Genomic DNA, 14,011 nt, shown 5'->3' with positions numbered 1-14,011 from the left:
ACATATAAATACATTTTGCATCTCATAAATATCTAAGAAATATCAAAAACCAGAAGCTTCTTAAATGTAAACAGAAATTTCTGATTGTAGCAATTCCATTTCCAATCATTTAAAGTTTCCCCTATTTTATTATTATTGTCTGTGCTGAACTGGATCTTTTTATTTTTTTTTTTTTTATTTTTTTTTTTTTTTAAATTTTTTATTTTATTTTATAATTATAACATTTTTTGACATTACATATGCATGGGTAATTTTTTACAACATTATCCCTTGCACTTACTTCTGTTCAGATTTTTTTCCCTTCCTCCCCCAACCCCCTCCCCCAGATGGCAAGCAGTCTTATATATGTTAAATATATTACAGTATATTCTAGATACAATATATGTGTGTAGAACCGAATTTTTTGTTGCACAGGAAGAATTGGATTCAGAAGGTAAAAATAACAGTTTACATTCATTTCTCAGTGTTCCTTTTCTGGATGTAGCTGGTTCTGTCCATCATTAATCAATTGGAATTGGATTAGCTCTTCTCTATGTTGAAGAAATCCACTTCCATCAGCATACATCCTCATACAGTATCATTGTTGAAGTGTATAAAGATCTTCTGGTTCTGCTCGTTTCACTCAGCATCAGTTGATGTAAGTCTCTCCAATCCTCTCTGTATTTCTCCTGTTGGTCATTTCTTATAGAACAATAATATTCCATAACATTCATATACCATAGTTTACCCAACCATTCTCCAATTGATGGACATCCATTCATTTTCCAGCTTCTAGCCACTATGAAAAGGGCTGCCACAAACATTTTGGCACATACAGGACCCTTTCCCTTCTCTAGTAGTTCCTTGGGGTATAAGCCCAGTAGTAGTATGGCTGGGTCAAAGGGTATGCACATTTTGATAACTTTTTGGGCATAATTCCAGATTGCTCTCCAGAATGGTTGGATTCTTTCACAACTCCACCAACAATGCATCAGTGTCCCAGTTTTCCCACAGCCCCTCCAACATTCATCGTTATTTGTTCCTGTCATCTTAGCCAATCTGACAGGTGTGTAATGATACCTCAGAGTTGTCTTAATTTGCATTTCTCTGATCAATAGTGATTTGGAACACTCTTTCATATGAGTGGAAATAGTTTTAATTTCATCATCTGAAAATTGTCTGTTCATATCCTTTGACCATTTATCAATTGGAGAATGGCTTGATTTCTTATAAATTAAAGTCAATTCTCTGTATATTTTGGAGATGAGGCCTTTATCAGAACCTTTAACTGTAAAAATTTTTTCCCAATTTGTTACTTCCCTTCTAATCTTGTTTGCATTAGTTTTGTTTGTGCAGAAACTTTTTAATTTGGTGTAATCAAAATGTTCTATTTTGTGATCAATAATGGTCTCTAGTTCTCCCTTGGACACAAACTCCTTCCTCCTCCACAAGTCTGATGAACTGGATCTTTTTAAAAATCGTGTGTTGACCGAGATCTTGTAGGATGGATGGAAAATGTGAGGGAGGGAGACTGAGTAACAATGGAAATGTGTAACATGAAGCAGAAAGCAAGAAAGTAGGGGTTAAAGAAGTCTGCCTCCTAACTTTTCCACACTCGGCTCACACATCTGTCTATTTAACCTTCTTCTCCAACTGCCAGCTGGGCTGAAGGTGACCTTCCTTCCTGCCTGTATCAATATTCACCTCTTCTGTTAAGTTCTACCTCCCTGCCAACTATTCCACCTCTTAATAATTTTTATTGTTTTATTCTTTAGACCATTCTTTGTGTTTTTCTTCACAAGTTCAGTTCCTGAACTTTTTATGTCTTATCAGGTAACTGAGTTAAGTTCAGCCTTAGATGATAGATATACAGTTCATCCAAATCTAAGCAAAACCTCCTCCATTTAATCTATCAAAGCTTACACTCTACGGGCATAATCTGTAAGATTCATAGTAACACAAGATTGGAGAGTTGGGAGGAACTTCAACAATGATCCAATTGAACACAAAGATGAAATGAATTCTCATTAAGATATACCCAACAAATGGTCATTAGTTGCAAGTTAAAGATCACCAAGGACAGGGGAAACAACCCATCTTTGTGGTACTACATCCCACTTTGGAACAGGTTCAATCTTTATCCTGACATCAAGCTTTTGCTTCTTCCTATTGGTCTTGATTCTGCTCTCTGAGGCCAATCAGAATAAAGTTAATCTTTCTCCCACATGACAGACATTCAAATACTTGAAAACCATCATAAGCCCACCCCACTGACTCCACTCTATTCCAGTCTTTTCTCCAGAATAAAAAGCTCAAGTTTCTATAGCTAATCTTCCTATGAATGAACTCCAGACCTTTTTCACTCTGGTTCTTCTATTCTAGACATCCTTCAGCTTATCAAAATCACTCTTAAACTACAGTGATAAGAACTGAACTTAACACTTTTTTTTATAAAAATGGTTTTTAAAAGGAGGGTACAGACCCATCTTCCTCTTTCTAAAGACTACACCTTTCTTAAAAAAAAAAAACCTGACTATCACATTGGATTCTGGGGGGTTGCCATATCACACAGTAGACTTACTGAGTTTGCAGTCCACTAAAACCCACAGACATTTTTCATGACAGCTGCTGTCTAAGCATCCCTCTTCCATCTTATATTGGGAAATTTATTTTTGTAGCCATCCAAGGGTAAGATTTTACATTGGTCCCTATCGAATTTCACCTAGCTGGTCAAGATTGTCTTGGGCCTTGACTGATTTCTGCCATGTTAGCTATCCCTCCCAGATTTGTGTCATCTAAATTTAATGACCATGATCCCAATGCCTTTATCCAAGTCACTGATAAAAAAAAAAATTTTTTGACAGCTCAGGGCCAAACAATGATCCCTAGATATGCTCCTGCACTTTTTCATTATGTCAAGAAAACCCAACCTCGTTTCGCTTCATTCCTTCTCTGCTTTTTTTCCAGCTGCAGGGTGCTAGTACTAATACAAAAACATGAGCGATCCGGCATCTCTGCCCTGAGGGACTTTGCAAACTCATTTTTTTAATTTTCTGATTTTATATTTGCCCCCATTCTAAACAAAGGTCACTTCTCATTTTATGCTGTTGTTCTTTTGTTTCAATCCCATCCAACTCTTTTTGACCCTCTTTGGAATTTTATTGACACATATACTAGCATGGTTTTAGCTCCTTTTACAGATGAAGAAACTGAGGCACACAAGATTAAATGGCTTGCCCAGAGTCACATAGCTAGTATGGATTTGAGATCATATCTGAACTCAGATCCTCCTGATTCTAGATGCAGTGATCTATCCACAGTGTTGGTTTTTTTATACTTTGACCTCATAAAACTAAGTTGTTGTGAAATCATTTCCACTCCCTTCCACTTTATGTTGTGTAGACAAAGTCTTTTTTCAGTCTGTTAAAGACGCCCCTTAACACAGACTCTGATGTATATCACTTACTTGAGCCCCAGATCTAGTCTTGGATAATAATTTATAAGATACATGAAGTGGTTATGGTCCATCAGTTGAAAAATTAGCTTTTTCAAAGATCCCCAAATAGGCATCTGTATGATGGACTATAATGACTCTAAAGAACGATTACTGTCTTTAGAGTAAATAATGTACATTTTTAAAACTCCCCAAGCAGATATTTAAATGATAATTCATAGCTGATGCCTTTTGTTGGTGATTTTTTTTTTAAAAATCTTCATAGCCATTCCCTAACTTACAAATATAATATACTCCAACAGTTCACTATTAAGTTGTTCAGAGTTCCAAAAATACTATTGCAGTTGGTTCCTTGAGTACTCCTCAAATACTCTTTAAATTCACTAATATATCAAGATATTTGAATCATTATTTCTATAGAAAAAGCATGGTGAATTCTAGCCTGGCATCCTAGGAGCTTATTTCTGGTGACTTTTTAATTAATTATAAATACATCTGTGTACAAGAAGATTCTTTTTCTAGTTCAGTCATTCCTGCTTGGGTTCCAAGCTGGAGGACAATGTCAGCCTCATGGATGGCCTAATTCTTGAACTGTCCCCTCAGTCTGTGAGCCTTCTCTCAGTCTGGTCTTATAGTTGGGAATTGCCTTGACTTTTTTCCTTATCCTTTTCCTCTCCCCCCAGAACTGCTTTAAAGAATCCTCTTTGAGATATATAATCAATAGCTAGCATTTTAAATAAGCATTCTTTCCTTCTAAGGGTTCCCTTCTTTTTAATTTAACTTGAAAGTAAAGGTTTTACAATCCTGGAATATTTTTAACTGAAGGATTTTTCTATTGATTATTAAGCCTAAAACATATTTTGATCTAGTGTTAATTTTATTTGGAGGAAGGTGAAACACCACAAACTGTAATATAGTCACCTCAATTATCCATACTAAGAAAAAAAGATCAGTAGTTTGGGTCATCTAAAACAACTGATTGTTTTTCATTGTGAGATTGGGTTTTAGCACATTTTATAATAAAATTTTGATTAATGATCCTAGGAAATTAAAGGGGAATGATTTCAAGAAAGAGCCACTCTTTATCTAGTGAGCTAGATGACCACCAGATGAGGCTCTGGTAAATGATGCTTCCTTGGTCTGATTTGAGGGAAGGGACTTAACTACCTAAAGCCCATTGCTCAATGCAATCTTCAATAAGGTATTATCCCAGCTAATGAATAGAGTGCTTGACTTGGGGTCAAATTGGACTTGCTCAATCTTCTCTTCGGTACAATGAGTAATAATAATAATAATAGCACCTCCATCCCAGTGTTATTTGAGGACCAAATAGCATGATATTTGCAAAGTGCTTTGCAAATTTTAAAATTCCAATGAATATCATTATTGCCATTGCTATTAACATTACCATCATCATTCCTAATTTTTTTATTTTTAAAAAAAAGAAAGAAGTTTTCTTTTGTATTAGAGTGCATCCATAGTAGAAACACAAACTAGCTTATAGAATCAGTGTGTGTGAGAGTTTGAAGGAAACTCAGAATCTCCTTTCCACCATCTCCACTGACTGATTGGCCAGTCTTCCCAAAAGTCTTTTCATGTGAGGGTCTCCAAAGGCAGCCAATAGAAATTCTTAAGGCTTCCCTTTTCTGTATCTGCTTCTCTGTAGCATTTACCTAATTTGTCCCTTCTTGGGCCAAGCAAGGGATGTTGCATACCTCTTCCCCACCTTCCAAATACTTAAAAACAGCTATGATATTTCCTTACAAGTCAAGTTTATTTATTTATTTATCTATCTATTTATTTGTTTGTTTGTTTATTTGTTTGTTTGTTTGTTTATTTATTTATTTATTTTTAATGTATGAGACTAAATTAGTGCAGCTAGGTGGTGCAGTGGTTATGGTGCTATACCTAGAATCAGCAAGACAAACCTGAGTTCAAATATGACCTCAGATTCTAGCTATGTGACTGGATAAGGCATTTAACCCTGAATACCTCAATTTCTTTATTTATAAAATGAGCTGGAGAAGGAAATAGCAAACTGCTCTAGTATCTTGGCCAAGAAAACTCTGAAAATGGGGTCATGAAGAGTTAGATGTAAGTGAACAATGTAAAGCTACATATCTCTAGCCCCTTCAACCGATCATCACTTGGCACGGTCTTATGACCTCTGGCCAGACCAGTTAGCTGTCACCTAACAGGAGTCAAGGTCCTCAGAATCTAAGGAAGAAGAGAAGTATGTTTTTTATGGAAGCAAGGAGAAACATGGGAGCCTGGTGTTCTGTGCAGTGAGGGCAGGAAAGTCTAGGTAGAATGTCACAAGTAAGAGCCCCAAAGCAATAAAGAAGAGGAGCACTGGAGAGGAACCTCCTGTCATTCACTAATGTGCTTAGGACTGAACTGACCCTGGATCCAATAATACCAGGTAATTGAGGAAATGACATCGATCCCGCTTTCCTGCTTTGTCTCCCATTACTGCCTTTCATATAGTTAAGCCCCAGACAAATCAAACTGCTGTTCCTCCCCAAAACATATCTCAGCTTCTTTTCTCTTACTGGGAATAGCCTACTCTAGCATCTATTCATCCTCTATCCCTTAGCTCAGGTTCCATCTCTTGTGGCAAGTCTTGACGACCCCCCCCCCCACAATCAGAAATCATCTCCTTCCTTAGGATTCTGTTAGTTCTTCCTTAGACTGATGGAGTCTGGGGCAAAGCTTGAGCTATCCGTGGCCACCTTCGGCACAGAATGAGTCCAGATCCCACTCCATGCAGCAGAGGGTGCGTGTCTTCTGCTAAGAAAGATCTGGTTCCTCCTGCAGGACCAGAGAGCAGGAATAAGTGAGCCTTGTTCCACAGAGCCCACTAATAGTAGCCAAACCTCCATTGAGTTATCTGTATCCCTTGGAGGGGCACACAGCCAGACCCATTTCTGCAACAATCTTTCCCCTTTTACCTTAGCACTGGCCAGGCTAGAGGGATGTACCCGCTTCTTACCTGAGTCACAGGTCAGGGATGAGCAGCAGACCTTGTTCCTAGTGATCCCCTCCCCTGGGAAGTTCAAGCAGGAGTAGGTCTAAAAGCATTTTTAGTTCTCTTGGCTTTTGGCCCCACAGCTTTGAGCTGCCAGGTCAACCATCCCCTAGGCAACCCAGTTACTGCAGAACAGTCATATAGGGTCTGTGTGTGTGTGTATGTCTGTGTGTCCATATCCACGTCTCACCTGTGTATGTTGGGATGTGGGTGGTATGTGTATGAGTGTCTAGTTCTATGTTAGGGTATGTGTAGGGGGGTGTCTGTGTGTCTGTGTGTTGGGATGTGTGTGATATGTGTTATATGAGTGTCTATGTCACTGTGTGTGTCAGGTCTGTATATCTGTGTCTGTGTGTTGGGATGTGTGTGTTGTATGTATGTGTATGTGTTGGGGTATGTGTGTGGAGTGTGTGTGTATGTGTGTGTGTGTGTGTGTTTTGGGAGCAGAGATAGATCATACAAGTCCTTAAACACCTTTTTTGTGATTCTGTCTCTCTCCTCACAATAATCTCCAATGACGGCAAGGTTGTCTATCTTCCCAGCTGATCAGAGCCAGACTATAGAGAAGCAGGTGGAGATATGGGGTGCATACCCCCAAATAGAAAACCAGAGGGAAAAGCCCCCCAGAAAAAGCTCACTTAACTTCTGTTGCTTTCCTCCCCTCTGGATTCCTGCATGGCTGTGCACCAAGTTCCCGTCTCTCCATCACTCACAAAGCCTTATTCACTTTTCTTGCCTGTTAATTCATTTACTGCTTGGGGTATTACAGACTCTCTACTTTGTTTCTTTTCTACATAAGCAGGTTAGCTGTTTGCACAAAGGATTATTAGAGAGAAGTCATCTATCTCTTCAAGGACTAGGACTTACTGAAGAGGGGAGAAGGACATACTGTGAATTGCATCCTGCCAGATCCGGTAAACAGACTGAGCTTGCAAATTGGTGGGGACCTGGACATTAAGTCCTTATTTAACCTTGAGAGCAGTTCTGCCCCAATACTCCGAGCTTAGGCAGTGTGCCTGCTGGCTTTTCTGGCTGAGACCCCTTTAGGATTTGCTCAGAAACTTAGGCTACTTTTTATTAGAGTTGTTTGTATATAAATTATGTCCCCTCTATATTCCAGCCCCATGACAGTGAAGGTAATAATGTCTTACTTGTATATATCAATTTCAGTGCTTAATAAAGAGTTTTGCACTCAGTGAGTACTTCTTTTTTTTAACCGAAGACAGCCAAAATAGAGTTTCTCAATCTGGGATCTATGAAATTAGGTGGGTTTTTTTTAATATTTTGAAACTAGATTTTAATATGATCTTAGGGTTGATTTTATGCATATAGAAACATTATTCTGGAGGGCTCTCTGAACTTGAATATGAAAAATTTCACCTTTATTTTAGTAAAGTCTAACTGAAATTTAGTAGATGGGAGAAAAAAAACCACCTGATTGTGAGAAGGGGTCCATAGCCTTCATCCGTCTGCTCAAATGGTCCATGGCACACAGAAAAAAACAGAAGGTTAAGAACCTCTTTCTTAGAGGCAGGGAAAGAGGAAAAGTTTTTTACTTGACAACTTCTGCTGCTTAAGCAGAATGGAAAAGGAAGTAAAGGTTGATTGCAGGTGAAAACATCTTTCTTGGGACAAGGAGGAGTGATATAGGAAAGAAGTACTGAAGGAGATGAACCTGAAGAAATTATAGCCCTGTTACCATCTATCCTCCCTAAAATGAATTAGGACTATAGAAGCAAACCCAAGCTGGAGTGAAAACAAATAGTGTGATTTACAAGAAACATACAGACCTTGTCGCTATTATTTGCCCTTCATTTTCTAAGAGGATGATGTCTTGATTTGCCAGTGAATTGGTTTTGAGTAAGCATAGCTGTGCAAAATCATGAGCCCCCCTCTCTCCTCCAGAAGTCTGGTGGTCAGACAAAGGTCCAGCCCATCAGTGATGGACCAAGATGTAGTGGATGACCTTGGCCTTTCTAAATGAATGACAGCTGGCTCATGCAGCTGATGGAATAGGAAGCCCGTGATCTGGTACACTAGAAAGTCTCTAAGATGGGTGATCACTGAGTAGAGAAGTTGTGGATAAGATTCATGTTGTGAAGAGAAGATGCATTTTTGAAGTTGATTTCTACTTTGTAGTCCCTCCATTCTTTGATAACCCAATGACACAGTGATGGGGAAAAGCCCATTGGAGAGATAGCAATGAATGGTGGATAAAGAGCTGGTATTGGGGTTCAGAAGACCCAGCATCCAATCCTTTCCCTGCCTTAGCACTGGCTGTATTATAGTAAGCAAGTCCCTTAATTTCTCAGTGTTCTATAAATTACAAAAAAAAAAAAAAAAAAAGCAACGGTAATCTGCTTTGGGAAAGGCAGTCCCTTACTTGGAGTGATGAAATAGCAAGTGTTCCTTCCTACCCAATCCACTCCAAAAAAAGTCCCACTGTACTATTGATGGATTGACAGTCGTAAGTCTGAACGTATTTGATTTCCAAGAGAATTGACTCCCTTGTTTGCCACTGCCGCGTTTCAGCTGTATGGTTAAACATTGTTCCCATGGAAATAATGGCCCCCTGTGACACCATTTTCCTAAATGGCTTGCTTTTCTAGAACCCATGAGGGTTCTACAAGAAGAATGTAGAGATCATTTTCTCTGTGACTCATCATCTCTATAATGGCGTGCAGTAGAATGATACTATATACATACATATATAAATCTAGTTTAAAGCTTTTTTTCCTCTTTGTTTTGACCTCGGTGACTTAGGTATCAAGCCTGTCTTTGTGTGAAAGAAAGAATTTGAGAGGAGTCCTTCAAAAGAATGCAACAAAATGAGCTAAGATTCTAATAAGTCACATCATTCGTGGACATCTAGGAAAAGAAAAAAAATCCCAAGATCATTTGATAGAAACAAGAGCAATTCATGGAAGATTAACCTTATTTTCTTTTTTGACAGGGTTATTAAACTAGTAGATTAGAGGCCTGTGGTAGATATAGCTTATCAAGATTTTAGTAAAGCTTTTGTTTTGCTATTTTTATAGAAAATATGGAATTTTGCCTACTTAAGAACCTCATATTTTGCCCCAAAAAGTATAATTTTTTTAAAAAAAGATAACTTTAGGCAACTGGGAATTTGTGGTATTGGATCCAGTTTTCATCAAATTCACTGGGAATTATCCACATTCAAGAATTGCAATTGAGTCTTTAGCATCATGTATATTGCCCTATATATGTTATTCTATCCAGAATAACCTAGCCAAGAGATCAACTAAATGCCATTTTCTTATATATCTAACCTTCCATTTGGCCATAAATGGAGAACAGAGTCAAAATTAGAAGGGTTAAAAAAATGAGAACTGTTACTTTCTTATAAATTTTGCATTTAAGTCATTCACATCATATACAGGTATCATCTATATTTTCCTTCCTGCCTTTTAGCTCAACAAATATTATTTTACAGTTTTTACAATGCTCTTTACGACTCATCTAAAACACATAATTTTCCTCCTGCTTCACTTTTTATTTATCATTTACTTATCAGATTTATATCAAGGTTTGCCTCCAAAAAGCTCAAGCCACTATATAGCCAACTCTTACATAAAGAACATTAAAAACTTCTTAAAATTGATAAATAGTAAAGCAGTTAGAAAGAGAAGCAAAGGGGCTATGAATAAAGAGATTTCCAGTCATCTTTCCAGTTTTATTCACACTATTCTCCTGTACCCACTCTTTGGTCCAATAAAACTGGGATTATTCATTGTCCAGTGATCTCATTCTATTCTGTCCTCTTTTGCCTTTTAGCTTTCTTTTAGCCTTTTATTTGTTGTGTTCTGCAATTAGAATATAAGCTCCTCAAAGGCAGGAATTGTCTTTTATTTTATTTATTGTTTCTTCAAATAATATAGTACTGAATGCCTTGCATGGAGTAAGCACTTAATAAATGCTAATTTACTTTATTCCATGATTTTGCAAATGGCATCTCCCATACATAAGGGGAAAGGAAGAAGTACCTACAGATAGATAAACACTTTGTAAAAAAAAATCATCTTATTTTATCTTCACAACAACCCTGGGAGGTAGGTGCTATTATAACCCCATTTTATAGTAAAGAAAATTGAGGTAAATATAGATAAAGTGATGGCCAAGGTCATATAGGTAGTGTCTCAGTCTGAATTTGAACTTTTTGGCTTACTATTAACTTTTGTTTTTCCTGAGGCAATTGGGGTTCAATGACTTGCCCAAGGTCACACAGCCAAGAAGTGTTAAGTATCTGAGGTCACATTTGAACTCAAGTCCTCCTGACTTCAGGGATGGTGCTCTATCCACTGCACCAATATTAACTTTTAGAATGGGTGGAGAGGGAAACATGCCAGCTGTTTTCAAGTATTTGGAAGGCCATTATATAGAAAGGATTTGGTGTGGTTCTATTTGATCTCAGAGCTCAAAACTGAGGGGGGTGGCCAGAATTAGCTGTTTCACAGATAGATTCAGTCTTAGTGCTAGAAATCCTTTCTTCATATCCTAATAATTCAAGCAATTCAAAAGTTGACTGGGCTTCTCAGACAGATTTCAGCCCTGTTTGGACCTTTTCTCCCCTCCCCTCCCCTCCCCTCCTCTCCCTTCCTCTTTCCCAGCTCAGGTGCCTCCTACTCCAGGAAGTTTTTACTTATCTCCCCAACCTCACCCTCCCCAAACGGATTCTTTCTTCCTTTAATCTCTCCTGATACTCTGACCTCTCCAGTGTGCTGAAGCACACACCACATAGCAATTTAAAGTTTAAAAAGCACTTTCTTCAAAACAATCTTGTAAGGAAGGAAGTGTGATTAGTATTACTAAGAAGGCTGGGGCTCCAAAAAGTTATATGACCCATCATTATAAAGCAACTGCTTGCTAGAGTCATGTGTTCCAAGGACAAGAAACAGTCCTGTTTAACTAAGTGATCTCTAAGGTCCCCTCCAGTTCTAAATCTCTATCTGTTTTGCCATCACAGGGCGATACTTCTCCCTGGTAGAGTGAAGAGGGAGTCAGCTATCATTCCCTGGTTTTATTATTTTTATTAGAAGAGTTCAGGATGAAATTAAGAGCAACTGCCTTCACCTGAGAAGTAAAAATGATTTTTTTTTTTTAAGTTGAGGCTAAGATGACAAAGCCCAATAACAGTCAAAGTCAATGTTTGAGAGGCTATGGAATGACAGACCCACCATTGTTGGGGTTGCAAACTGATCTAAACTTTCCAAGAAAGAATTTGGAATTATGCTAAAAGTGAGAGGTGATGGGAACCAGATCTGTTGCTTTCCTTGGTAAAGGAAGCTCCGGAGTACAGAAACTCCCTCTCCTACTGAAGCTCATCACCTTCTCTGCCATCGTCTGTACCAACTTAGTATTAAAGAAATAAGAACATTGTAGTATTAAAGAAATAACAAAAAGAGTATTAAAGTAACAAGAGCATTGTAGTATTAAAGAAAAAGTATTAAAAATAACAAGCACATTGTAGTATTAAAAAATAACAAAAACATTGTAGTATTAAAGAAATAACAAGAACATTATAGTATTAAAATAACAAGAATATTGTAGTATTAAAATAACAAGAACATTGTAGTATTAAAGAAAGTATTAAAGAAATAACAAGAATATTGTAGTATTAAAGAAAGAGCATTAAAGAAATAACAAGAACATTGTAGTATTAAAGAAATAGCAGTATGTGCCAGAGGTACGACTTTGAACCCACCCACTTCTTGCTATCTAAGTTACTTTCCCATCCAACATTAACATACTTCTATGCTAAGAAAATGACCCTTGAACCAGAAATCTTACAACTGGGCATGTAATACACCCCAAGGCCAACAAAGAGAGAACTCAGTCTCCTCTGCACCAAAATAGATCCCAATTTATTATAGTAGCAGAGAATCTTAACCAAAATAGGTGCTCATCTGCTGGAGAATCACAAAGCAAGATGAGGTAAATGAAGGTCTTAGAGTATTACTGTACCATGAGAAAAGATGAAGATGAAGAATTTAGAGAAGCATGGGAATTTTTTATATGAACTGATACAGAGTGAAGAAATGAGAACCAAGAAAACACCATATAAAATGACTCCCGGAGAAGAAGATAAAAGATAAAAATGGAAAAAAATCCCCATTTGGCATAACTTTATTATAATAACTGAATGTGTACCTGGATAAGAGATAGAAAAAAAGGAGTATTTTCTCTCATTTGAAGATGAATATGAAACATCACATATGTTATCATTGTTACATTGACTAGTTGTGCAGATCTATCTTTTTTGCCCTCTTTCTTTTTCCTTCTGTAAGAGGCATGTATGGCTCACTGAATGGAAGAAGGGATTTATTTGCACATAAAAGTGATGTAAAAACAAAAGATAAAAAAATTGACTATGACCAAAAAAAAAAAAATGGAAGTCACACGAATCTCAATATCGTCTCTTTCATAATTCGTCCCACTCTTTTGTATTCAGATTTCGCACCGAAGGTCCCCTTACCTTCCACTTGATATGCTGCTGTGGCTGCTCCCCAGCCAAATCCTTCTGGGAAGGTCAGTTCTTCTGGGTACAAACTGCTGGAAAAAGCCATTGTCGCTGTCCAGAGAACTGCAAGTAAAGGGGTAGCCAAGCAGGGATCACTAGAGTACCACAGGGCAGACAAGCAAACAGGGAATAGAAATGAAGTGAGATTAAAAGGTCAAAGTAGACTTGGCTAGAGCCCTGATAAGAGTTCCCTGCACAGTCAGCAGGGAAAGAAGTTATGTAATTGCTTGTCTTTTTTTTTTAACCAGAAATGTGATCAGCTTGGGTAATATCTTAGTCCTCATATCAGCCAAGTAGAGAGCATTTTTCAGGATGTACCCTTTTTCCCTGCACTTTCATTGTTGAATCCAAATTTGTTAATCCTTGGGGCAGAGCACAAAACAGCTTTTAAGTTAATAAGCATCCCTTTTCCCCTTTAAATAACTTAAAATATTTTGAAAGGTTTTTACTTTTCACTTTAAAGTAGTCTAGAATATAGTAGGAGAAAGGGAAGGGAATAAGCATTCCTACAGTGCCTGATAACTCTGAAGTACTTGCTATCATTATCCTTACCTCACATTGAAGAGACTCCAAATAAAAGTTAAGTGACTTGCCCAGAGTCATATGGCTGGGACATGTAAGTGTATTTATCCCTGACTCTGAGAACCAGCTTCCTCTACAATGAGTAAAGCAACTTGAGTTCAGATACAACTTTCAGGTCAAAAAACAAACCTGAAGAATTTGTTTACCCCAAAGTTAGAATGTTCACAAGCATATGCTGTAGCATTAGGGGTTTGGGAACAGAATCCAAGGAAGTAAAAGATTAAGCAATGTGAGGATTAGACTTCACAGATACTAAATCTGCACATGTAAACCAAGAAAGTTGGCTTCCAGCTTGGTTCTGCCTTCAATTCTCTGTGATCTCCAACCCAGAAATTTAACCCATCTCCCTTTCAATTTTCTTATTGGTAAAGGAAGGGAATTGGACTAGATCAATTATTTTTCAATTTTTGTGCCTCTGGACTAATTC

The 14,011-nt window shown here is 37.6% G+C and overlaps 1 protein-coding gene across 1 annotated transcript in view; it reads right to left on the bottom strand.

Annotated features, from left to right (window-relative positions):
- Window positions 1-13,048, bottom strand: part of LOC141546364 (cytosolic beta-glucosidase-like) — a 105,103-nt gene extending 92,055 nt beyond the window's left edge. Inside the window, 1 exon segment of the mRNA XM_074274112.1 lies at window positions 12,958-13,048. Within this exon segment, the coding sequence (XP_074130213.1) occupies window positions 12,958-13,048 (91 nt within the window).
- Between the last annotated feature and the right edge of the window lie 963 nt (window positions 13,049-14,011).

The sequence above is a fragment of the Sminthopsis crassicaudata genome, chromosome 6 (assembly GCF_048593235.1).
Source record: "Sminthopsis crassicaudata isolate SCR6 chromosome 6, ASM4859323v1, whole genome shotgun sequence".
Taxonomy (NCBI): Eukaryota; Metazoa; Chordata; class Mammalia; order Dasyuromorphia; family Dasyuridae; genus Sminthopsis; species Sminthopsis crassicaudata.
The sequence above is the reverse complement of the archived record's forward strand: the minus strand, read 5'-3'. Positions and strand labels throughout refer to the sequence as shown.